This window comes from Emys orbicularis, chromosome 6, assembly GCF_028017835.1.
Source record: "Emys orbicularis isolate rEmyOrb1 chromosome 6, rEmyOrb1.hap1, whole genome shotgun sequence".
NCBI classification, from domain to species: Eukaryota; Metazoa; Chordata; order Testudines; family Emydidae; genus Emys; species Emys orbicularis.
In genome coordinates this window covers 88,127,036-88,154,238 of record NC_088688.1, presented here as the reverse complement: position 1 = coordinate 88,154,238, position 27,203 = coordinate 88,127,036, and the positions used below count along the sequence as shown (strand labels likewise).

General features: G+C 40.0%; 1 protein-coding gene across 1 annotated transcript; it reads right to left on the bottom strand.

Annotated features, from left to right (window-relative positions):
* Positions 1-524: 524 nt before the first annotated feature.
* On the bottom strand, positions 525-27,203 carry SLC35D2 (solute carrier family 35 member D2). Its single transcript, XM_065406737.1, has 12 exons — positions 27,067-27,203; positions 21,259-21,292; positions 20,528-20,614; positions 16,902-16,969; positions 14,392-14,463; positions 13,203-13,271; positions 11,772-11,874; positions 9,870-9,962; positions 5,600-5,667; positions 4,266-4,344; positions 1,342-1,424; positions 525-612 (listed from the first exon to the last, which is right to left on the bottom strand). The coding sequence occupies exons 1-12, from the start codon at positions 27,201-27,203 to the stop codon at positions 525-527; spliced, it is 981 nt and encodes a 326-aa protein (XP_065262809.1).

Here is a 27,203-nt window from a genome sequence, read left to right as displayed (position 1 = left end):
AACTGCTTTTGTAGTGAGCCAGGATCCAGTTGTGCAATCATTTACACTAGTGCAAAGTGGGTGTAAAACCATTTTGATTTGGTAGCATTGTACACCCTCTTTGTAGGTGTAAAAAAGTCTGCAAGGTACAGGACAGAAATGAATCAAACCCCCATTGTCTTTAGTGGGAGTTTTGCCTCACAAGGATTGATGAAAACTGAGTAAGAAATTTAAGATTTGGCTGAGTACAAATATTGTCAATGGCAAGAATAAAGACAGTCACAACTAGCTAATTACTTTGGATAGATGTTCCCATATTATAAGTCAGTCTTGGTGTAAAAGAATAAAACAAAAATAAGTGGCAACACTGTGTGTAAGAACACTTCTGAGCCTATTCGATGTGTGCACGCAATGGTAACTGAGGTAGTTTTCTCATTTCAGATACATTCCTGCTGCATGTGCTTGATTAACTTCATGGCAGTGCTGTTTAGTGAGCTTGCATCTTCACTGCCTTTCACGTTATTCATTTTTGCTAGCTCTTTGAATCAAGACGTGTTTTCTACATCTGTAGGCTGCTTAGGCTTGTTGTGGTCTCTTAATGTTAAAAATGAATATCTCAGTCCTCCTGCCATGCTAAAGAAGAGAGAGCAGACACAGGGTCAGAATACTTGCTGACAAAAATCATATATGTATATAACAACTTTCCTTCCAAAAGATTTCAAAGTGCTTTACAGACAGAGAGCCAGATTCTCAGCTGGTGTAAATTTATATAGCTTAGAGCTACACTGATTTACATGAGCAGAGAATCTGGCCCTGAATACACGGGGGAAGGGGGAATCAATAAATAACCACTCTATAGCACCCATATGGGGTGGGATGCAGGTAACACAACAGATTTTATGAACTGGAAATGAAAAATGATTACACCTACTGAAAGTACACCATCCTGGCACACAGATTCAGTAACAAGTCACAGGGATGAGCACATCTCATTGAATCAACATTCCCGTTTCCTGCAATACTTGGAGTTTCCTTAGATGTCTCATCCCCAAACTGACAAGACCCAGCTCTGCTCATAAAAACTAATGAGCTACAGCTCCTAGTAGTAAAACTGCAGGTATATCTACATAATTACAATCTTAATATGACAAAATAAATATACAGAAACAAACATAAATAGACATAAAAATTAGAACTGATCCTAATTCATTTTACATCTTGAGGCAACATATAGCACTTGCCCAGCCACAGGTTTCAAAATTACCTCAGCCAAATTGGCCAACTGAAACAAAAACAAACTAGTGCTCATTAAGGAATAGTTTCTCAGTTTTACCAAATGAAGACCATTCAGATTCCACTTACCAAATATTTAGCCCTATAAAGTTTAATATAGAGAATATGTAGTCTCCACCAACCAACATTCCAATATAAGCAATGGATATATTCTGAAAAGGAATCAAAAGCCATGCATTTACTAAACAATTTTAGCCTCTGAGAACTTAAATGTCATCAAGTTAATTTGCTTTTGAATGTTTTTAGCTGTTGTACTTTCAAAAACTATTACTAAAATCAGTTTCACAGTGTGGCAAGTTTACCGATAATGTAAAAACAATATATAATAAACATTCATCAATTTTCCCAAATATGAACAATTCACTACAAGCTGATTCAGGTAGAATGTTTTGGAAGGACCAGAAATTCCAAGGACTATTTCTTTAATACTTTTCTATGTATCTTTTTTGCAGGGTACATTTTCAGCTGAGCCCAGCCTCTCTTTTTCAGGTGAAAATCTCAGCATCTGTGTCTATTGTGTCTTGATTTACGTCTGCAATTGTGTAGAAGTGCTGGCATTCAGATTTGCATTGGCTATTCAACTGTTGGCACAAATTGGGCCCTCCCCACCCCAAAAAAATGGATGCTACTTTTTGCGATGTAAGGAGGGTTCCTCTTCACTGCAAAAGGGTGTATTCTTAACTCAGGTTAAAATAGCAGTGAAGATGCAGCAGCAACTCAGCCTTTAATTTGGGCTAAAGCTCAAGTTCAATGCCAGCCTCCCCTTTAGGCTCTAACTCACACTGCTAACCTGAGTTAAAAGCTAAATTGCCGTGTTTTCACTGCCATTTTAGGGTTGAGTTAGCTAACATGGATTAGCTAGCCTAAGTTAAGAACACATTCTTTCTCACAGTGAAGACATACTCTAAGATTCATTTCACTTCCAATTTCCTGAAAATAGGTCTCATGTCCTCCAAAAAGGGGGTGGGGGGAAATGTTGGAAAATAATAAAAAAAAAATTAAAAAATGATTTATTGTTCTTCTACAAGGTTCAGTGTTTTGCTCTGCAGCATTAAAAGTCAGACCATTTGGCTGTAGGTCAATATGGACACATATTTTAATAAAAAAAAAAATTAAGTTTCAAAAAATGATTTTTTTCCTGGAAAGGTATTATGTACTGTGCTCAGTTTGCCAACACTTTTGTTTCACAAGTTTTGGCATCTAGTTCGGTCAATGACCTCATTTCTATCGGGAGTAGAGTCACAAATGTGCCTTTCAACATTCAAAAAACCTTTCAGAAATTAGTTATGCTATTTTTATTTAGTCGTTGTCTTCTTTCGTGTGGCTTAACAACAGAAATGTTAGCTGTCCAAGTCTCAACTGGCAATCCAATGAATTGCTTCACGTGACGTAGAATGGATGGCAGAGATATCACCAGGATCAGATCATTTGGGACATTAATTAATTATGTGTTCCCTACAGTCACAAACAGGATTGTAACTCAGTCCCCATTTATGGGAAAGGTAGGAGCATCTGTCTTGTGATGTGTGGATGCGATTCAAAGTGGACCATATTTCCTAGGGGAGTGAAAAGCCACTGGGTCCTTGATTAAGTGTTTGTTCAGGACTTTGGCATCCTTCCACCTTGCTCACCAGTGATTTTCCAGGGAAAATCCAAGTCTTCGGTGCTCTTGCAGTGCAAGCCAAAAAGATTTAGTAGATTTGAGTCAGAATTTCGATATCAGGAGGTAGCCATGTTAGTCTGTATTCACAAAAACAACAAGGAGTCTGGTGGCACCTTAAAGATTTATTTAGATTTATTTGGGCATAAGCTTTCGTGGGTAAAAAACCCACTTCTTCCGATGCATGGAGTGAAAATTACAGATGCAGGCATTATTATACTGACCAAATTTTGGTATGTTATTTGGGTCTTCATATATTGGAAGACCTTTGTTCCCTTGTTTATGATGAAACGCTTAAAGGATTCTTATGTCACTTCAAATTTGGGGTGGGTATATGTGAACCAGTATAGAAAGCAATGTCTGTGGCATTGATTTTATTGTGCCTGTAATGATCCGCATTTCTTTAGTTATTTTCCGATTTGTAATGTGCCCTATCCAGATGTCTCAGGGCAAATGTACAAAATTTAAAACAACAATGCAAGGATCAGATCTGAGAGATAAGGTTTCCACTTTAATGCTTGCAGGAATTAGAAAAGAAAACATTCAGAAGACAGCGACTTCAATGCTCCTTTGACAAATTTAAACATGTTGGAGCCATCCAATCGGGGCTTCTCTAAGCTTTTGCATCTAGTCCGACCAAGGCCATTCTAGAGGAGATGCTTAGGATCTTCTCTCCTTCGTTCAGACTGAGAACCATTTTACCAGGCTTTTTTTTTTTTTTTTTTAAACCAGTACTCTTCTTTCATTTGACAACTCTTGTGTTCTCCTCCATGAATTGGCTGGCAAGAGGAGTCAATTGTGCAGTCAGTGACCTTCTCACATGGACACTCAGGCCTTATCTACATGAGGGAGTTGCACTTTTGTTATTTAATTTCATTTATTTAATTGGTTTAGTTAAACCATGCTTTGTTTGTATTATCTTAAGTCAATTAGGAATCGGTTTAAGATAAACCAAAATAAGTCACTCAAACTGAAATAAATGTGTTCACACAGGAGCTTGCATCAGATTAACTAAATCAGTTTAAAATCACACCTTTAATTACACCGGTGCAGCTTTATCAAGCAGGGAAGGCCTGAGTCATGTTCATTTCTACCATACATCTGAGCTTCACTTAGTCCTGGGAGAAATTATACTCATTCTCCTAATGTGGATCTCCTGTACTGGCAAATGTAGCACTGCCACCAAGACATGGATTAGCCATTTGTTGTGCTTCCAGCTCATACATACATTCACAACATCAGCAAGACACTCGGTGACTGAATACTCTTCACCGTGTTCTGAATATTCTTCACTATTTCAGTGTTCTCACTCTTTTTTCCTGCTACCACTTACCTTGATTGCACCAACCACTGATGTCGTAAGTGCAGAATTGTAATGGCTGCACAAGACTGTAGAATACATTAAGAGAAACCTAAGGCGAAGAAACAAATCTTAGTAAATTCATTCCACATGAATCTATTAAACAATTCAACATTATACAATGGTATTCCAGTTAAATCAAAAGTAAAAGGTTTATGACTTTTAAAGTAAAAAACATATGACTGACACTGGGTAACATTAAGTAGAATACTGAATGGCCCCACTTCAGGGTGACCCAGGATAGTAAGATTTACATTAGCACTTCTAGTGTTAAATTGTGCTATAGCTTCTTTTATAGAGATTGTGTTTCTATCTCTGTCCATAGGTTGTGGACTACCCCTAAACTGACCTAGGTCCTGATCCTTCAAGGCAAGGACAGCTTCTAAGAGGTGCTAAGCATCCTTAGCTCTTATTAACATCAATGGGAGTCAAGGATGCTCAGTAGCACTTTGAAGTGCTCAGGACCTTGCATGATCAAAGCCCGACTGAAGTCCTCAAACTTATCGGTTCCTTTAAAGTACATTGAGCATTCTGAAAAAACAGCTCTAAAAAAGACATGGTAGGATTAGTATCAGAGGGGTAGCCGTGTTAGTCTGAATCTGTAAAAAGCAACAGAGGGTCCTGTGGCACCTTTAAGACTAACAGAAGTAGGTCTTAGGTAGGATTAGGGTTTAGTTTCTTTTAATGACTCCCATACCAAATTTGTTCAGATTACAAGTCTAAAAATGATTTTTATAAATGTCAGCTGTGCAAGCCCCACATCAGGCTGCATCTTCTCTGCCTCTTAAATCACCACCAGTAGTACCAATTTCGTTATGTGTACTTACTTGACACTGCTTGGAGATGCAGTGAGACAGAATAGAATCCAGCTCACTTTCCTATATTTTTATTTGCTCTGCTAACTGTAGCAAAGGCTCGTGTTTTATTCATATTCATCATTTGTATAGCACTTGAATTGTGCTAGGTGCTTTAAAGAATAAATAAACATGGTCCCTACTCTAAATAATATGCAATCTATTAAACTCAGTGCAATAAGCTCATATAATTTGGAGATGACATTTTAGAGTCATGTTTCTGACCACCACAGTTAAAAAAAAAAAAAAAGTGCCAGCTAGTGTTCTGATCATAGTCCACGTTCTTAGAAATCTCCTGAGCTTTACCATCTTACATTTCAATTAAATACATTCTCCTAGAACTTCTCAGAGAACTATCTTGAGTATTTACTGTTTTCTACCTAACTAACTACATTTCTGAGAGATGAAATAAAATTGCTGCCAAAACCTCTTCATATATCACTGCCTTCTTACCCTAAGAAGCAGGAGAGAAGAAACTGAAAGAGAAATAAAAAATTTGTCCAGTGCTTGAAATCTGTGACCTATTGAAAAGAAAGAAATATGCAATTAAATACTGTATAATTAAAAACGGTATATACATTCATGGAAACATTGTTAAAATGAAAATGTCCAAAATAAGAAAAACAACTGATTACAATTCATGCTAGAATTATGGAGGGTTTATATTCACCTGGGAGACAGATTTATACATTTAGCAGGCTAACAGTACAATTGATTTGTAACATATTCTTTAATTTTGTCTGGTATAGCAATCTTTACAGAGCAGTCACATTAGACTGCATGTTGCAAACACTATGCAACAAATGAATAATTCTTTATACAGAATCTTGGTTTGAACTCTCATTTGTTGATGCTGTTGCCTAATAGTGCATATCATTAATATGCAGCAAACTAGAATTTACACTAAAACTAGTTAAAGGATAAAGAATTAAACCTTCTCCAGAAAAGACACCTATTCTATATCAATGTATTGCATATTCACAGCTTTTAGGGCCTAATTCTGCACCTACTGAAAGCAAAGGGAGCATTGCTACAGATATTACTGGATACAGGATCAGACCCTAATCCTTCTTTTCAGTGAGATTTTACAAATGAATGTGTCTTTTAGAAGGTTTTCAAGCATGAGATTAGATATAAGCAGCTCTGGGATCTAGTCCCCTCTCTGCCACAGGCTTCTGATATGACCCAGGGCAAGTCACTTAACCTGCCTGGACCTCAATTTCTGCCTGTACAGCTGGAGATGATAATTCTTAATCTTACAGGAGAGTTTTGTGACTAAAATTTGTAAAGCACTAGGAGATCCTTGGATAGAAGGGACTATAGCCCCAATCGTGCAAATCATCCTTATTCACTTAATTAGACCCATTCTACTCAACCCAGGTAAGGACTACTGACAATTCAATGGGACCACTCATATGAGAAAGTGTTTGCAGGATTCAGCATGCAGATTGATACTGTTGCCCACCCCCAACAAGACAAACAGTAAGGTATAATTTAGAGAGGGGAAAAACCTTTACCTTTGGAAACGTCCTCAACTATTAAAATAACCCACCCTCTTTTATGCTATCTTTTATAGATGTAAACCAGGGCTTGGTTTTCATAAGTGGAGTTAAGATCCACATCTTCTTTTACAAGCACATTTACTGCATGTTGCATGCAAAGCAGGAATTTACGCACATACAAGCAGGCAGGCACCTGCTAGCCTTGTTTACCTGCAGTTCTCCAGTTACTGGGCACAGATGGTAAATGTGCACGCAAAGAAGGACTGCAATTTGACCTCTCTACATTTTTGAAAATCAGACCCCCCAAGTGACTTGTTTGGATTCTTAGCTGTAGCTGCTTTGGGGATTAACAATAGTTTGTTTGATCTTCTGTCCTATCAACACCCATTATGCATAGCCGTATGAAAGGGAGGGCTAGCTATACTGAACACTCATTTTTCTACCACTTTCATATATGGGTGTTGGGCAATATTTTCTTGGAAGTGCACACGTTTTTGCCTTTGAGGTGAAAAGAAGCCCTTACTCTGCTCCCTAAAAATATGCAATTGTGTATGGGGGAGATCAAAACACTCGCTTATGTTAACAAGATTTGTTCCCAGTGTGCAAGGGCAGGACTACTCCGTATCTGAAAATTTTCATGTATCTAGTCAAACAAAAGGCTCATATATCACTCTGAAGGTTGTTCCTTGAGAAGAAACACAACTAAACAAAAAATTCACATATCAGTCACTACTAAATGTGTCAATAAGATTCATTTGCATTAACTTTGATGATAAACTGGAATCATGATTGTTACAGTTACTGAAGACACTTCATTTCTGTTTTGTTAGTTCATACTCCACTAACAATCAATCAGCCAGCTGTGTTAAGGACAAATTAATAACAAGACACTCCTAGATTACCCTTTCCTCACAGTCAGCCTATGGGAAGCTTTACTCTACCAGATCTGTATGAATCAGCAGGAGTGGGAACAGTTTCCATTCCACACAGATTGAACACAAATATTTTGGTTGGCATGTGGTTGTCTCTTCTCATTACAGGGCACAGACTGCACAGTGCCCATGCTGAATTACAGCAGAAAACCTTGTAATGTAGCACCAAAGCAACAAAAATTTCTGTTACATGACAATCAGGTAAAAACAGGTATCTCCCTTAATCTACAGATTATTCATCAATGTTTCTACATTACCATGGCATTTTCCATTATTTGACGTAAATATTCATCATGCTGGGTCAGCTATACAGGTGTTTCCTATTCATAGTAATGGAACTTAATTCTAATAGGTACAAATATGTGTTGTCAATAGCCATGATACATTTGTGGGACGGGGTCTTTTTAAAAATAAACTGTGCCTGAAATTGCTTGTGAAAGGTGCCAGAGCAACAGCCCAGCACAATGAAATCCTTGATTTATTCGCAGAACAAGCATAGCGCAGACTGCAGCAGAGCAGACTTCCTCATGCATTCCCATCAAAATGCCTCAACCCTGCCTTACAGGGATCACATCTAAGTGTGAGAGAGCAGTTCAATCCCAATAACCACATAAGCTTAGCCTCCACTGAGACTGCCAACTAGGGGGACAGCTGTGTTTTTTGTGATGGGGACACGGGTTCACTGGACTGAAGCCACAAGATGATGTTTTGCACAAAGGACTGAACTAAGCCATAATATATTTGTAGTGGGTGACAATGTTCCAGGTAACTGCAGAATTTTAAGAACACACCAATATGAATGTCACAAAGAACTAGGTGCCCAATAACATGCAGCAAAGAACAATATAATGAATAATAATAAATAAATAATAAATAATAATAATAATAATACATAAACTCTTATATAGCACTTTCCAGCAGTAGATCGCAAAGCACTTTACAAAGGAGGTCAGTATCATTAACCCCATTTTACAGATGGGGAAACTGAGGCACAGAGCAGTGACAATGTGACTTACCCCAGGTCATCCAGCAGGCCAGTGGCAGAGCCAGGAATAGAAAGTGGGTCTCCAGTGCTCTATCCACTGTGCAACACTGCCTCCACTGATGTGCTATAATTATCTATGAAGGGCCACTGAGCTATCATGAGCTTATAACTAAGTGATATGTAGGTCACAAGTGGGGATTGGGTCTAGCTAATTCTGAATATTCTCTCTTTGATAGAAGAATAGATGGCATGGAAGTTGCTTGCTTTGGCTACTCTCAGCCTCATTTTAGAGCATTTGGCAAAACTGAAAGCTCATAAATCACATGACACAGCTTGGGCCTTATTTTGTAAGTAATTCCAGCTGCTATTCATTAGTCATTAGTAAGTTTTGCACACTTAGGGTACGTCTTCACTTACATCCGGGTCCGGATGTAAGCAATCGATTTTCTGAGTTCGATTTATCGCGTCTGGTTAAGACGCGATAAATCGATCCCGGATCGATCCCGGAAGTGCCCCGGATCGATCCCGGAAGTGCTCGCCTTCGACGCTGGTACTCCAGCTCGGCGAGCGGAGTACGCAGCATCGACGGGGGAGCCTTCCTGCCGCGTCTGGACCGCGGTAACTTCGGACTAAGGTACTTCGAATTCAGCTACGTTATTAACGTAGCTGAATTTGCGTACCTTAGTCCGAAGTGGGGGGGTTAGTGTAGACCAGCCCTGACTGACAGAGGACTAGTATTATGGCTAAGGACCACTAATTATAGTAAGGGTTTGCAGGATCTTTCTGGTGAAGAAAAAGCCCAAGCTATATGGAATCCAAATGCTGGCCTCCAGATACAGAGGGAAAGGTGCCTTGTAAAAACCCATGAAGTAGAGAGTCAAAATGAGAGATACTGAGAGCAGTAACCTCAAAGTTCTAACTGTAATGGGAAAAGGTCAAAAGGAAAGACTATTGTGCTAATTAGTGTAGCTTTATTTGTTCTTTATCATGGAGAAAAAGTGGGAAAGTGAATTTACAATGTGATTATTCATCATTTTGTGTCATTGAACTTCACTACATTGAAAAAAAAAAAAATCTTCCTAGCTGGCTGAAAAATTCATGGCCAGAACATAGCTGGACTAACACCATGTACAAGCCGAATGAAATTAACAGGATCGCACGGGGATGTAGTTCAGGGCAGAATGTGGCCCTAAGTTTGGAGAATGGCGCTAGAGCATTTTGTTCCAAGGAACTCTAGATACAGCAAAATAACTAAAATAATTAGGGAAGTGTACTAGTGTGAGATGTCTAACGGTGCTGCTCACCTGCTGAAGGTCTCCAGTGGAGAAGCTAATAATCATTGTGGGTATCACCATAAAATAAGCATTATAGAAAAGGACTCCATATTTTCCCAGCTCCTGTGAAAAATTAAACACACCTTTTGTAAACCTGGACCATTTGATAACAACCAACATCCCTTCAGGCAATTTATTTATGAATGTGAAAAACTTCATGCAGTACAATTTAAATGACAAATTTGTTACCATTGGGTTTCAAAACTAAACACTGAGCTGAACTACCATTTCAGTTAGCCTGTCTGCAGACTCAGTAAAGCAACACTGCACTGGTTCACATTCAAACATATATATCCATAACCATACAGTTAGAAACTCAGTTAGGTCTAAATCTTTAACTGCTTTGTGTCACACAGCTGAAGGATTTAGCCTGACATAGCTGTCCATGAGAGAACTCACCACATCTAGCATAGGGTAAATCTTCAGTAGTGTAGGGCTGACACAGTGGCTCCTTGACACATCACCTCCCCAGCCCCGGTGTAGTGGATGTGACGAGGAAAAAAGGGATGATCCCAGGGTGGTAATATGGAGCGCTTTGAGTCACTGGCAACTGATGTAACCTAGAGCAATCCTGAGGCCGCTGAATATTTTGTTGGGGGATTTGCCTGGTACAGGGGAAGCCAAGAATCAGGGGAGTGCAAAGGTCACCTTTTAGCTACACTGTGTGGTCCCTGACTGTAGCCAAATATCTGGGTTTTAATTTTTGCTTTAAAATGAAAGCTTAAATTCTGCAGAAATAGATGGAGTACAATGTACAGAATAGGTTCAGTTTGACCTCTGATTACTAAAGGACATATACCCATTGTAGGGATGAAATCCTGGCCCCAGTGAAGTCAATGGTAAAACTCCCATCGACTTCAGTAGGGCCAGATTTCACCCAAGGTGTTTAATGCTTGGTGCTTAAAGCTATAAAGCCTGCCAGCTTTATAGCACTTCTTGTTTTGGAGAGCAAATTGCTTCTTGAATTACAAGGGATTAGTGCATAATCTGTTCTTTTTGTGTTAGTTTATTCTTGCACCATTTTGTTTTGGTCATTTCTGCGTTAGAAAAATGCAAGAAAAACTGAAGGAAACAAGAATTACAACTCCAAAATGGTTTCATTTAAAAAATAACAAACAGAGTAAAATTCAAAGATTTTGTTAGTTTGGAAAAAAAAGTGTAAAATGATTGATATTAAATGCTTAATGGGATCACAATACCACCCAGGTGGATACAGCATGGAAAGAGGCAACCTTCCACAAAGTCCTTACTTACATGCTATGTTCTTGTGGAACCACCCACTGGGGCAAGATGGTTCATTTTCCATGTACGTTCAGTTCCGGGGCTCTCCAAAGCCACCTGTTATACCAGCATCACCACAACAGTTGGCACATTTAGTGATATAAAACACTTGGCTACTATGAATTGGATTGAGATTAACATCACTCCCAGCTCATTTTATATAATCTTTTGCTTTGATAAAGATCATTTGTGGCCAAAAAGTTGTTCTCCTCCAGATATGCATGATATCGTAAACACATTTTGCTTTTACTCTAGTTTCTGGATAGAATTACTTTTTGGGAAAGTGAAGTTTATTTTTTCCTTCTTTAGTAAAACAAGATTATGTTACACTCTGCCTCAAAGGCTAAACTGGGTGAAAATCAAACACGTTACTCACCCATGCGTGGGCTGAGAAATTCCTAACAGCTTCTCCCTAAGCCAATCGATATTAGAGTATGTATATTAACTGGAACATGAAGGCAAATGAAATTGACGCTCTTTGTTAAATTTGGTGTTACCCCACTCGTACGCAAGAAGTCACATAACAGTAGATGACTTTCCTTTATCACATGCACAAAATGACTAAGTGCAACCTGATCACCACAAAATTACCTTTGGATCCATTTTCTGTTTAGTGTATACTCCATTTGCTGCTGTGAAGATATCATTTAGTAACACAAAGGTGTAGCCTTCCAAATTAAAAGAGAGATCTGATCTGGAAAAAAAAAATATATATATATATATATATATATATATATATATATATATATATATATATATATATATATATATATATATATATATATAGTAACTCCTTGCTTAACGCTGTAGTTATGTTCTTGAAAAAATGCGACTTTAAGTGAAACGACGTTAAGCTGCCGGAGCTCCGGCGGGGATTTAAAGGGCCCGGGGCTCCCCGCTGCCAATGACGTTAGAAGGGAGCATTGCACAACTTTAAACGAACATGTTCCCTAATTGATCAGCAACGTAACAACGAAACAACTTAACCTGGATGACTTTAAGTGAGGATTTACTGTATATATACACACACACACAAGAATATAAACCTTGAAAACCCCAGCAAATTCAGGGTTTTGCCTTAAGTCTTTTTTGTACGCTGAACTATTTTACATTTCCACAAACATCAATATTACAAACAAGTCAGCTCTTCACAGAAATTCATGCAATAAAGGACTGTCAGTACTGTTCCATTCTACTTTTGCCCTGTTTTTCCATCTAGCTCAGTCCTGACAACTTGTCCAATACTTACTGAACTTTTTCACACAAGCAGTAACTACGATTTAGAATCTAACCAATTTTTATAAGTAGAATCCGATGGGAAATAAGTGTCTCTTCAGTTTTGTTTGGTTACTATTCTCAAATAGGGCAATTTGTTTAAATGATGGTGGAGACATTAAATTCATGCCAGATGGAAATTATTCACTGAACTATACCTAACTGCTTTATACTTTGTATGTAGCTAACCAAAATATGCTACATTTCTTAAGGAATTCCATCCGAATAAAATAATTTTCTAACAGGAAAGGCAGAGGAGACAGTAGAATACAGCCCGCGCCGCCCGTGCCCCTCCCACAGTGATCCATCTCAAATTTAAACTTCTCCAAAATTATATGAACTATGAACACTGCCTACTCTAATTACATGACAACCAACAGACCACCCACCTTCTCTCAAGCATTGGCGGGGGGAGGGGGAGTTCTTATGTTTGATTATGTTATATTTAGAATTTTATCAAGGAAAAACAGTTGCTCTTGTGTATTCTTGGCTTGTTGTGTTATTTAAATTAGCATGTATATGCAAAACCTAGTAAAAATGTAGATAACAGAAACATTGTTCAGTAAGAACTAGATTTTGCCCTTATATGATTGTGATCCGCCCCCCCCCCCTCCACTTTAGTAGATCTCTTCTCTAATTTATTTCTTTAATAGGATTTGCACTCATCTAGGGGCAGATTTGCCCCTTAATAACAAAGAAAAAAATAAACTTCAAACATTACTTAATGAGAAGAAATGAAAGCCTTACCCAGCGGCTATGAAAGCCCCAAGAATGATGGTAAATACGCTGACTATAATACCCAGTGAATATCGTTTCCTGTAACAAAAATTAGACAAGTTCATATTTAGAATATTAGAAGAGAAACTAACTGGCTTCCAGTCCATTTAAAAGGCTTCAAAAACAATTAGTATTTGGAAAATAACTAACAGAAGGACAAATCTTGGTAGCCCTAAGCAGGCAAAGTTCTTTCTGACATCAAGGAGAGTTCTGCCTGTAAGGCCTTCAGGATTTGACCCTGTGAAAATATAAAACCACTAAGTAATAAAATCTGCAGTTTGACAAGATTCTTATTAATGTTTTACTTTGCTAATCTTGTCATAATTTAAATATAGTCTTTTTTGAGATATTGTTATTGTAACAAAATGCTAATGCTCTAATACTTTGGGTTCTGTAAACATAACTCGATAAACAGGGTCACAAATTGTCAAAGGTCCTCTGCTGCTAGATAATTTCCAAAGTAAAGCCAAGAAAAATATGTTTCAATGCTGGTGACAGTGGGACAAAGTCTGCCTCAGGTACACTAATGCAACCGCAGTCTTCAATGGGGTGGCATTTGTGTAACTGACAGTATAATTTGGTCTATTGATTCTGGGGCTGGTTATTACAACTCTAATTTCTTTTATACCAAACAACTGATTTATTTTTAATTAATTTGGCCAAAGAATGCTGTTTACACAGATTGGTAGATGCCCACTTTGCCTTATTGAGCAAGTACATTTTAAGGCCCAACCCACCAAGCTGTTCTGCATGAGCAGCCTCCTGCATAGCTCCACTGACTTCCACAGGGCTCCATGTGGGCACAAGGCTCTGCCTGTTTGAAGCAGTCTGCAGGATTGGTGTCTAAAAAGAGCAGACCTTAGCCTAACAAACAACAATTTGGACCAAACCCTGCTTATGTTACTCAGGAGAAGTGAAGTCACTGGACTCACTCATATGAATTAAGGTGAGTGGATTTTGTCCTAGATCCACAAAAATGTATATATTTTTTATTTTCACAAATAAATTCTAACTAGTTTCTATACTTTTCTCTGAGTTTCTCTAATCAGTGAAAATCAGCCATGCAACATCCTGACTGAATACCACAAATCCTCCACTTGGTAATGACATAAAATAAAAGGTATTTTGCAAATGAAAGAAACAAACAAACAAAAATCACCCAAGTATGATGATTTCCAGCAGTAATGTAAGTGGAATGGTAAACTTCCTGAGCACTGTAAACATCGGCAAACTGTCCAAAAAAAGGAAAAAAGAAAAAAGAAAAAAAATGATCCAAGCACTGTGTCAAATGCAAAGCATTTTTATTCGCTTAATTCTTACCTAAATTCACTAAGCAGAAGATGAACTAAATAGACTAGCCTTAAGAAGTTAGCAAAACGAATTCTCAGCCTGTTACCACACATAAAAATGTCAGTCTGACACCAGAGTCAGATTAGATAACATAATCACTGCAAATAAAGAGTCCTGCCAATTTTTCAAAACAAACAAAACTCGGCTACCTGTTACAAAGCTCCTCAGAGTTCGAAAAGAGGAAAAGGAATAGAAATCATTATTTTCAAATTCTACCTAATGCAGCCCCTCTGAATTGATGTTTTCTGTAGAAATCTTGGTTATAATAAATAATGAGGGCCTTTATTATAAAGTTTAAATATGACCAGTGAATGTGGCTCTATAAACGAATAAAAGAAATATAATTCAAGGGACTGTGCTTAACATCAAACAGGTTTTGTATTTAAAAAATGAAACAAAACCAAAAAGATGGAACATACTAGAATCATGTAAGTCGGTAGTAACCCTGTCTATTAAAAAAAATTGTTGCATTTGAATAACAGATTGTTAGGATACACAGAATGATGCATTATAGGGTCTTGTGTGTTTATTGATAATGCCTTTGCAGCTGATGTTTTGGAAATTAGACACCTCGGCCATCTGGACCAATTAATCCCTTTTACAAGGTAATGACTAGTGATCATGTTAAAAAATTATACAAATCCTAGTTTCAGGCTTACAACTCACTGATATCTTGGATTTATACATCTATATCTTGTCTTCAGGACATATTCTTTCAAAAACTAGATGTGGAAAATTCCATATGGTGAATTACATATTAACTATTAAAACACTGCAGTATTCCTTAATGTTATTATATGAAATCATGGCGCAAAATTGTGATGAATAAATCTAAAAGTATATTTTTGCAGTGGGAGATGGGTGTCTTGCATTTGAAATTATAATAGACCGATACCTTTGTATTTCAAAATAATTTGTGAACCAAACTAGAATATTCACTGTTAGATTTTGTTGAGCTGAAAGCAATTCCAAATTCACATGAGCAAATTAATTATTAAATACCATATTGTTGCAGGCCATACAACAGTTATAAAAGGATCAGTCACATTGGAAAATTGCCATGTCACTTTAATTGGACTATTGGTGATTACATGCTACACACCATGGATAAAGGGTTTCAGAATCAGGTCCTCAGTCTCTTTAAATTATAGAAAATTCATTTGTTATCTTAAAAAGAAAAAAGCAATATATATACACACACCACCAAAGCCTCTCAAATGTATGAAACACACATCCAAACTCTTTTTAATTCCTAATTTTAATCTAATTTAATTTACAATTAAAACACTGTAAAACACAGAAAGGTTTATGATGGGGGTTTTCATGTTTTTTTCAAAGTGTGGTCCACATTTTACCAGAGGTTCTCTCACAGAACACTTGCCCTGCCCATTTATGGTCACACAGACCACTTCCCCTCCCAGTGACAACTGAATACTATTCAGGGGGTAAACAAACCTACTGCTTACACAAGAAAAAGTTAATTAAGGAAAGTATTTGTGGTTTTTAGTGGTCTTCTATGCATTAAGCGGTTAGTTCTATTGGAGAAAATTTAACCCCTGCTTTTGTTCTTCATTTCATCTCTGGGCACTACTACAGCCTCAGGTGCTACTACAACCATGCTGCCTATGATCCCCTTCCACAGGGAGCTCGGTCACTCAATTCATATAGCAGATCCTAGGTCATCTCAGTCCTGCCAATAATCCTTATACCTGCACCCCTGGTGTGAAGGCAACCACCATGGAGTACAAAATGTAAGTATGTATGCCTTCTGTATGTCCTGTCCACAGCCTGCCCTTCCTACTACATGTGAATTCCATCCCTCCCCTGTACCATTCTACGTAACTCATGCAAGACTTTTGTATACAAAGGAAAATAATAAATAAATAAATACCTAGCTCTTATATAGGGCTTTTCACTATAGATCTCAAAACTATTCATATGCACGTAAAGGCATTTTTCTTACAGGTTTCACCCCACTTGTTGGGCTACCCATGGAATGCTGGCCATTCACATGAAGAGAGGAAAACATTTAACAAACACATTCATCTATGCAGTGAAACTGCGTTCACACTCTCTGTTGGTACAGACCATGCTAATCTCTCCTAAAGGCAGCACAGAGATTGTAAACTGATCAGCTGCTTTGGTTGAGATTTGAAAAGCAGTGCAAGGGATTTAGTCATACATCATCCATTAAAATTAATATGCAGCTAAGTCCCTGGCACTACTTTGAAAATCTTAACCTTTAACCTTATACTTTGTACCTACAAGAATAAAATTATAAAAACCAAATGGTCTAGCTACGACCTGCACTTACTGTACCTTAGTTTGCTGGTGCTTGTTAATCCACTTATGTGATTTCCAACATAAAGCAGAGGCAGAGGAAACAGCTGCAATAAAGTCAGAGCACAATTCAGATTAGACCTATGCTTTACTATTGAGGAACTCTGAGTTATTTTAATAGTGTAAAATTCCTTCATTCCTAAAAGAGATTCTTTTTCTTAGGGGGGGGAAAGAACCTCACATCCATTGACTTTATCAAACCCAGATCCTTGACTGGTGTTCATTGGCATAGCTCCATTGACTCCAATAGAGCAACACTGAATTACATTACCTGAGGATCTGGCCCAATATATGTTAAAAAAGAAATACTCAGCACTTGACTGGTTTCACTTTTGCAAAATTAATACTTGATTATTAGCCTAGACCTACTGGTTTTATTTAGATTTAAAACAGAAAGCAATTGAGCAGGTGGAATGAAAGCACGACTGATCTTCTGTAAGGACACAATAGAGTACACAGAGGAGCCTATACTACTATGTATAGAAAAAGATTATTTTAAGTACAGCTATTGAGGAGCCTTAGTGAACAATAATATAAACTATACACACTGCTGAAAAATGTTTAGGGCTAGGTTAGATTGTAGGCCCTTTAGGGCAGCACCTATAACAATGTGGTCCTGACACTGTAGGGTTGCCAGGCATCCAGTTTTCAGCCCTAGCTCCATGCGGCTCCCAGAATTGGCCGCCAGGTCCTTGTGACCCTAAGCGTATGGGCAGCCAGGGTGACTCCGGGCGCTGCCCCCTCCCCTAGTGTCAGCTCCGCAGTGCCCATTGGCCAGGAACCACGACCAATGGGAGCTGCAGGGGCAGCACCTGTGAGCGTGAGCCTCCCTGGCCGCTCATGTGCCTAGGGGCTGCATGGCAGGGACCTGGTGGCTGCTTCCTGAGAGCCACAGTAAGCACTGCCAGGACTCTGCACCCCAAATCGCTCCTGCACCCCAACCCCCGTCCCAGCTCGGAGTCCCCTCCCGCACCCAAACTTCCTCCTGGAGCCTGCACCCTGCCCCAGCCCTGAGCCCCCTCCTGCACCCCAAAACTCTTATGCCTGGCCCCACCCCCAGAGCCTACACCCCCAGCCAGAGTCCTCAAACCCAACCCCACCCCCAGCCCAACCCCCTGCCCCAGCCCGGTGAAAGTGAGTGAGGGTGGGGTGCGGGGGGAGAGCGAGCAATGGAGGGAAGGGAGATGGAGTGAGCGGAGGCAGGGCCTTAGAGAACGGGCGGGGCACAGGAGGGGCCTCGGGGCAGGAGTGTTCGGTTTTGTGTGATTAGAAAGTTGACAACCCTATGACTCTGACAGAAGCCTTTGGGCCCTACCACAATACAAACAAATAACAACAGATTGCATCTAGCCCAAAAAGAGCATGCAAGGAGCTATGTATCCCTGACACAGAAAGACCATGGGAGTCTAAAGCCAACAGAGGTAACCAGAGGGGATGGAGAGGAGCCATAGCTCTGGCCTGGCTCTGCATGAGCTAGCAGAGCTGGACCGGCATGGGGGGGGGGGGAAAACATGCCTCAACCATGCCTGATGTTGCTGTGTGTGTTCCCCAAGAGACACTGAATTCTGTGCTTTTAAAGCTCTATGTGACAAAAGCATATAGACATGAACATTTTATTTATTTTTTAAATTATGCCATATTTGCTCTCAAGTAGAAGGGAAGAACAAAGGAGACGGAGGCGGAAAAGAGTGACAGTTTATTTATAGCCTATAAATCTCTCATGACCCTGCAAACATTTAGTAATAACAACCCCCTGCTGCAGCATGTTATCCAGAAAGAGAACTTTAGATATGGGGTGAAAATGGAACTTAGTGCAATGGAAAAGAGAATATATTTTCACTTATTGTAATGGTGAAAAACCACAGACAACTGCAGCTCACCTTGCACAATCCCAGAGGGCAGTGAAAAATTAGCCAAACAAAAGCCAAATACCGAGAGCTTCTCCCACTGAAATCAGCAGTTTGCAGGCTCAGGTCTCAAATTCAAAGTTCAGATTAAATTTATCTGCAATTTAAAGATTCTCCATCTCAAATGTGGGTCCAATCATGCCAACTGCTGAGCACCCTCAACTCTAGAGGGGCGGAGAGTGCTTGGCATCTAGCAGGAGGCCTTTTTGTTTCATTTTGTGGCCTCTGGCTCTCCTACAGCATGATGGATAAGAGCAATGCTGGAATACTCTATGCTGGGAATGAGAAGCCACAGTGACATAAGAGAAAGTGAAAGGGAGTTTAACTGTGCTACAGTTAATTACAGCCTAAACACACTTTACAAAGTAAAAGAATCAACAAATATAAATGCAACTGACGTGCTGAGACTAGGAAAATCCGGTATTACGGCTGGTAAATAACTGCTGAAATGTTGCAACACCGATTGCTCAAGATATAGTCCCAGAAAACCTCCAAAGCATTAATATTGAAAAATATAAAAGGAATGCCTGGCACCAAGGGTACAGCATGGAAAGAATGTATGTGGGGAGCAGTATGGATGGGGAACAAGATGGTCTCAAGGATCCAATACATTTCTGAGATTTGCGCTACTGCCCCTTAGTACCAACCTACCCACTGAGACAGGTGTACCCCCGGTCATAGCTGTTCCTGCAAGACTTCTATACACAGAAGTCCCATTGATTTCAATGGGAATTCCATGTAAATAGGGCTCATGGGATCAGGCTCTTTAGTTGTAAGGTGTGTTCATGGTAAAACTTCTTAGGCCCTATAGGAAGGATGGTTCTGTAATTAAGGTACCAGACTGGGACTGAAGAGATCAATGGAAGAGCTGGGAATTGAACCCAGACTTCCTGTGTGACCTTGGGCAAAGCATTTAGGCCCTGATCCTGCAAAACGATGCACACGGGCAGACCTCTGCACCCATCCAAAGTCCCAGTGACTTCCATGGCATTCTGCAGTGGTGCAACAGTCTGCCTATGTGCATTTCACTGCAGGATCAGTGCCTTATTCACTCTGTGCCTCCGTTCCCAGTATGACAAACTGAGATAATAGATCCTTTCTCCTAGACTTTGTCTAGGGTGACCAGACAGCAAATGTGAAAAATCGGGATTGGGGTAGAGGGTAATAGGAGCCTATATAAGAAAAAGTCCCAAAAATCGGGACTGTCCCTATAAAATTGGAACATCTGGTCACCCTACCTTTGTCTTGTTTTTTCAGACTATAAGCACTCTTACTATGTGTATGTAGTGCAGGTAGTACAATGGGTCCTGTTTACACATAAATAATAAATAATAATAGTGTTTTCCCACTGCAGAATACTGTGGGGCTGATCTGAGAAGATAATTTTATTGTTAGACACTACCGTCTCAAATGCATCCTCCTTCATGCTAAACACAAACTATATAATCAAACTGCAATTTAATTCTGTCTCTATAAAATGCAAGATTGTTATAGTGAAATTAAATTATCTACTTACAACAAATTAATAAAATAAAGATACAAAATAAAAATTTCGTAGAACATCTGGAAAAATCAGAATGTTTGCAATTTTTCCATTGTACCTTCTGTCCAAAGAAAACATTTTTGAAAAACCACAGTAAGAAGACTATTGACAAAGGTACAATTTCCTTTTAGTTTCAAAATCCAGACTTTTCATACCTTCACAGGGATATTTTTGTCAAAATCAGGGAAGTGAATAATCTTATTTAATTTTGACACATACAGAATAAGTATGGTGGTTGCCATCTAAAAAAAGAAAAGAAAAGCAAGACACAATGTAAGAGCCAAACGCTATTTTAAACTTACAGATAAAATAACTGTTTCCCTCTCGGGCTCTATTCTTCCCACCCATTCCTTCTTTGAGTTATTAACTCTTTTCATTCCCAGTGTAGACAAATGTTTAGATATCTCTTTATCAGTTTCAACAAAGATTTCTCCCTTTCTCCTGCTACACCATTGTGCTCAGCTTTATTGTCCCCTTAGCCTCTGTAGTCAAAGAACAAAAATTATGTGGATCCCTATTAGCAAACTGCAAGGGAATTCGAGAAAACTATGAGGGAATGCAGAGACAGTGCCACCACACATAAATCCCAGGTCTTCAGTGGATCCCCTGGGATCCATATGGATCTGGGGAACTAGCAGATTTTGAGGGCTGAGCATCTTGTTGACTGAATTTTGCAAGAGAAAGTTTGTAGCATTTCCAGTCCTCTACATGGGTTTTCCCACATAAGGGATGAATTGGATCCTAATTTCCTCCAGGTTGTTAAAAAAGATAAACTGTGAGGAAGAGTGATTTCTTCCATAACAGTATTATTGCACTGTAAGATGAAAGCACTTAATTTCATTATCAATCATAACTACAGTATATTAAGTTTTATTGTTGAACATACCTGTCCAATTCCAAGAACCATTGGAGATGGGAATCTGAAAAGAAAAGAGAACTATAAACACACATACCACAACAACAAAAGTGTGAGGAAGCAATAGGGTTCCTATTCCTTTAGGCCAATCTTATCAAAAATGGGTGTCTAAATCCATGTTAGATACCTACATGACTGGCCAAATTTTCAAAAGTGCTGAGCAACTGGCAACTGTCACTGAAGTCCCAGGTAATCTTGCACTATTTTAGTCAAAGGCAATTTCCTCCCCCCACCCCCTACCCCCCAAAATGCAATACATCACAGGCTGTATAAATGTTGCAGAAACATACATTGGCTGCTAAAAAAAAAAAAGCCTATTTCTCCACCCTGTGGATTGGCTTCAGCCCAAAGCAAAGATACTTCAATGGAAGGGATGCAGTTTGAGTAGGATATTTGTAGAATCATATAGCCCCCAAGGATCTTTTTTTAATCCATAATAAATTAATTAAAAAAAAATTTAAGGCACTAATTCTCCATGGGTATCTTGATGTTAGGAGATGGGTCTAGCAACAAGTTTCTACAGATGCTTCTTATCCCATAGAAACACAGGCTGGAATCTGTGGGTGCAAACTTGTTAAGTGCTGAGTGACCTCAACTCTTCATGAATTTAATAGTCACTGCTTCCCAGGAGGCACTTAGCATCTCTCAGGACTGGTTGGCACCAGGGTTGGTCTGCACACAAACTTTCACCACAATAGCAGAACATATGTATTAGACCCTATTTTGATGCAAGTCAGCATGTAGCTTAAGAAAGCAAGCATCTGATTTCTTGGCAAGCTTTCTAACTGCAGGCATCCAGTGTCCAGCACTCCATGACAATGTGATTATGAATCACAGAGGTTGTAAAAAACTGTTACAGCACCACTGAGCAAGTACTAGGAAGTACCCTTCTCAGCTGAGTGACCTCAGACCAGGACTGTAGTGTTAGCAGTAGAAACAATCTGAACAGAGCAGGAAGAATGTCATAACTATACTCAAACCATAATATAAAGAGAGGGTCAAGAAGGTCCGGAAGAGATAAAACCGCTGGGAAATAGAGATGAGATTCTGCAAATAGAGAATGGAAGAGATAGGATATTTACTGATAGATGTATTACATATTCTGTTCATCACTATATTAGTACATAGTCTGTATTCATCTATACAACAAATGAAAGCTTGTATTATATCAAGATCAGGGAGACACATAATAGACCATAGTTGTATGTTTCAAAGAGCACTAACTTTTAGCAAATGCAGGAGAAATTGTATACCTTTTTTTCCCCAGCTTCTGATAAATACTGGAATAAATAAGTTAAAAGAGAGAGATTGGGCTCTGTAAAGACAGCAATATTCTTTAGCTAAGGCTGAGGAATCCCGGAAGTAACATCTGGCCAAGAGGACTGTGACTGAATGTGATTATTGTTTCAAGCCAAAAGATATAATATCTTTTGTTTATTATTAATTTAATAGAAGTCTATTTTTAGTTTTACAACTATTTTCCTTTGTATACAGTAACTCCTCACTTAACGTAGTTATGTTCCTGAAAAATGCAACTTTAAGCGAAACAATGTTAAGCGAATCCAATTTCCCCATAAGAATTAATGTAAATGGGGGGGTTAGGTTCCAGGGGAAATTTTTTCACAGGGAAAAAAAAAACTATATATATATATATATATATATATATATATACACACATACACACAGTATAAGTTTTAAACAATTTAATACTGTACACAGCAATGATGATTGTGAAGCTTGGTTGAGGTGATGAAGTTAGAGGGTGGAAGAGGGTGGGATATTTTCCAGGGAATGCCTTACTACTAAATGATGAACTAGCATTCGGCTGAGCCCTCAAGGGTTAACACATTATTGTTAATGTAGCCTCACACTCTACAAGGCGGCACAAATGGAGGGAGGGAAGACAGCATGACAGACAGAGACACATACCCTGTGTGTGAGAGGGAGAGAGAGAGATGTGCATTGCCCCTTTAAGTACAATGACACCACTCTAAGTACATTGCCTTTTTAAGTATATCAGGAAGTTGAGATAGCAGCTGTGGCCAGCAAGCTCTCTCTGTCCTGAGCCCTGTTGTGTCCCCACCCTGCTCTATATGGAGAAGGGGTAAGCAGGGGGCAGGAGTAGGGGGGAGGGGGACACCTGACATTAGCCCCCCCCCCCCCCCCGCACAGCAAGCAGGAGGCTCCCAGGAGCAGCTCCAAGGCAGAGGGCAGGAGCAGCACATGGCAGTGGGGGGAGGGACAGCTGAACTGCCGGCAATTGATAGCCTGCTGGGCAGCTGCCGCACAGGGAACTTAGGGGAGTGGGGAGCTGATAGGGGGGCTCCTGGTCCACCCTGGTTCCAAGCCCCCACCAGCTAGCTGCAACGGGCTGCTCTTCCTGCAAGCAGTGGACAAAGCAGGCGGCTGCCAAATAACGTTATAAGGGAGCATTGCGTAACTTTCAATGAGCATGTTCCCTAACTGATCAGCAATGAAACAACATTAACTGGGACGACTTTAAGTGTGGAGTTACTGTACCTTAAAATGCAGCACATCAAAAAATTCTTCCATCCCTAGTTCAAAACACTTAAAGTTTTATATATTGTTGTGATTCTCGATTGCAGAATTTATCTATCAGTCTGTGAGAGACAATGATTCCTACAAATAGCTGGACTTTCAGGTATACAGGTAATTAGGCGCTAAACAGGTGTTTAGGGAAATACCAATCTTTTGTATCTGACGGAACAGTGGTTTTGCTGCTGAACTGTCAAGAATCTTCAAATCAGGAAAGTGCTTCTTTATTATTTTCCCCCCATACATAAGAGGGAAAGATTTAACAATAGTACTTGTTTCACCTCTGTGCTGCTACTGGTGATGGGATTACAACACTGATAATCATATTCAGTTGCTGAGCTTATTCACTTTTTTCACTAATATTTTATTAGACTTGTTCTATTACTTGAAATGTTCTTAATTCTGTATTTGATTTTGTTTTATAATCAAGTCAATGGAATTCCATTGGCCACAGGGATCTGTGTTAGTGAGCCTCGATGTATGATATAGGCCTTCAATTTGCCCTGAGTTTTTTTGTGAGCATGTAGGTAGAAGAATGATCTTATGGGTAAGGATCTGCTTTGGAATTCAGGAGATCTGGGTTCAGATTCCCTCTGTGACCTCAAACAAGTCACTTAAGCAGGAATTTTCAAAAGAGCCTAAATTTTGCCTGATGGTTTCATGCGGGTTTTGACCAGCTATGGAGCTGGTCGACATTTTTTTAAAAGCATTATGATAAAATTTTGAGGGGGAAAAAGCAATAAAAACACCTTATTTTTTACCACACTGCTTTCATTATTTGTGCATATTGGAACCAAATCTGATCTAAAATTAAAGGGATTAAGCCAGAGGTCGGCAACCTCTAGCACCTGGCTCGCCAGGGTAAGCACCCTGGTGGGCCGGGCCAGTTTGTTTACCTGCCGCGTCCGCAGGTTTGGCCAATCGCAGCTCCCAGTGGCCGTGGTTCGCTGCTCCAGGCCAATGGGGGCGGCAGGAAGCCACGGCCAGCACATCCCTCGGCCCGCGCCGCTTCCCGCAGCCCCCATTGGCCTGGAGCGGCGAACCGCGGCCAGTGGAAGCCGCAATCGGACGAACCTGCAGACGCGGCAGGTAAACAAACTGGCCTGGCCCTCCAGGGGACTTACCTTGGCAAGCCGCGTGCCAGAGGTTGCCAACCCCTGGATTTTAACCACTCCCCTGCCTGATCTATTGTCAGGCTGTCTGGAGTGGCTCACAACTGTGACTGCCTACCTCAGAGCAGACTGTCAGAAACAGGGCAGACACTCCAAACTGGTAGTATGTTCTACAATTAGATTTTACCAACCCAGTAAAAAATGTGAACTCCTGAATCACTATAACTGTCTTACCATGGAGTCACAGACAGTCCCCTTAGGCTCTCCAGTCTATCTTGCCACACACGCAAGCTGGATTTAGTGATAAATGGTCACTTACACCAAAAAGCACAAAATATTCAGGTTGCTCCCAGTCCCAAGAGACTGGTCACTTATCCCAGATGAATTGGTATCTTAGATCTCACACCAAGACAACCCTTGTAGCCAATTCTGTAATAAACTAACTAAAGTGTTATTAAGAAAAAGAAATAAGAGTTATTTACAGGTTAAAGCAAGCAAGCATATAACACAAATGCGTTGCAGTCTAAATCCTAAGAATGACAGCATTGTAGTGATTGGTCAATGCAAAATGTCTTTTTTCAGGGCTAACCCATGCCAAGCGGCATGGGGATCGCTCTACTTATGTTTAGGAATCCTTGCCACTCAGAGTCCAGATAGCATACAAGAGATTCAAATTCTCCTTGTCAGGGATTTTTATCCCCTCCTCTCCAAAACTGATGTTCTCTTCTTTTGGGAGGCAGTTAGGAATGCAATCAACAAAGTCTCTGCCCTCTGATGCTACAGAATACTTTCAATTGCTTTCAATGGACCATTGTTGTATGCAGGGCAAGCACTTTACCTTAATCAATGCTTCTTTTCCGGTTTGTTGAGATACACAATTACAGAGGTTTACAATCCAAGCACTCAATATAGCTTTACACCATGGGCTATAGAGCTTATAAGTGAGATCAATACATGCAGCATCCTACAAGCATTTTATGAAGTATAAACACAAAACATCTAATATCTTATCAACTTAATATCTAATATCTATTTTGATGATGCTAACACACAGGTAAACAAGACTGGTTTCGAGCTAAGCATTTGTAAGTGTTCAGTGAGGCCTGGGCATGAGCTGGCACCTGCTCGGTCAGCATCACAACTACATCATTGTACTCAAAATTACAGACATCGTTTACAGTGATGAAAACATTACTGTGAACATCGTTTGACTGTACGGATATTGTAAACCAACCTGCTTTGCAATGGAAAAAGTGTTTCCTTTGCAACTCTAGAGATTCCTTGATAAGACAAGCTTTGAATTGTATCACTTGACCAACACTATCTTACAGGTGAAAATCAAAGAACATAAACTTTCCTTAACATAGCACGTGTAATTTACTGCTGATTTATCCTCTGTATAGAACCAGCATTAGACATAGATGATGTAGGTGGCCAACTAGATTACATAATCTATGGGGACCCTGGATGTTGGTGTGTCCCATTAAAACAGGTAGAGTTGTCTGGCATATAAGTAAAATCTTAATATAGTTCTCTATATACAAGTATGTTTTTCCCCCTCCACAGTAGTGCACTTCACTGGCTGGTTGCCTCTGTCCTTCACTGGAGATATGGCTCCATTATTTCACTTATGGTCCTTATGTACACTTTGGGATCCTTCAGGATGAAAGTGAACATGTAAAGTACAGGTATATGGTGTCTGCACCACAGCAAGTTATCCAGTGAGCCAGCACACCCTGAACTAAGGAAGTGTAACTCTAACCCTCGTTATATATATATGTTTTGGTGCAGACACCTTTAATCCCTCCTCCGGCCCCACCAAAACCTGGCTATTCCTACCCATGGATTTGCGGACGGGACGGAAAACTAAGGAAGCCCTGGGGTGGGGGGCGGGCGGAAGGGAGGGTGGCAGCAACTGGGATTGAGGTTGGATCCCGCTCCCACTTTGGAGGATTCAGGGCAGCCCCAGCATAAATATTTCTTTTGCAGCTGGCAAATTGCGCGTGTGTGTGAGTGGCGTTTTCCGGGGGGGGGGGGGGGGGGGCAGCTCGGGAAGTGAAGCTGGGGAGGAGCCGGACAGAGGGAACTGAGCCCTGGCCCCTCGTCTCACCGGTAAGTGGTCAGCACGGTCTTGTTCACCAGGACGATGAGGAAAGAGCAGGTCCCATAGAAGAAGGCGGAAAGCAGCCTGGGCAGGGGTGGATGGGCGGCAGCAGCCGGCTCCTCCTCGGCCTGCCTAGCGCTCAT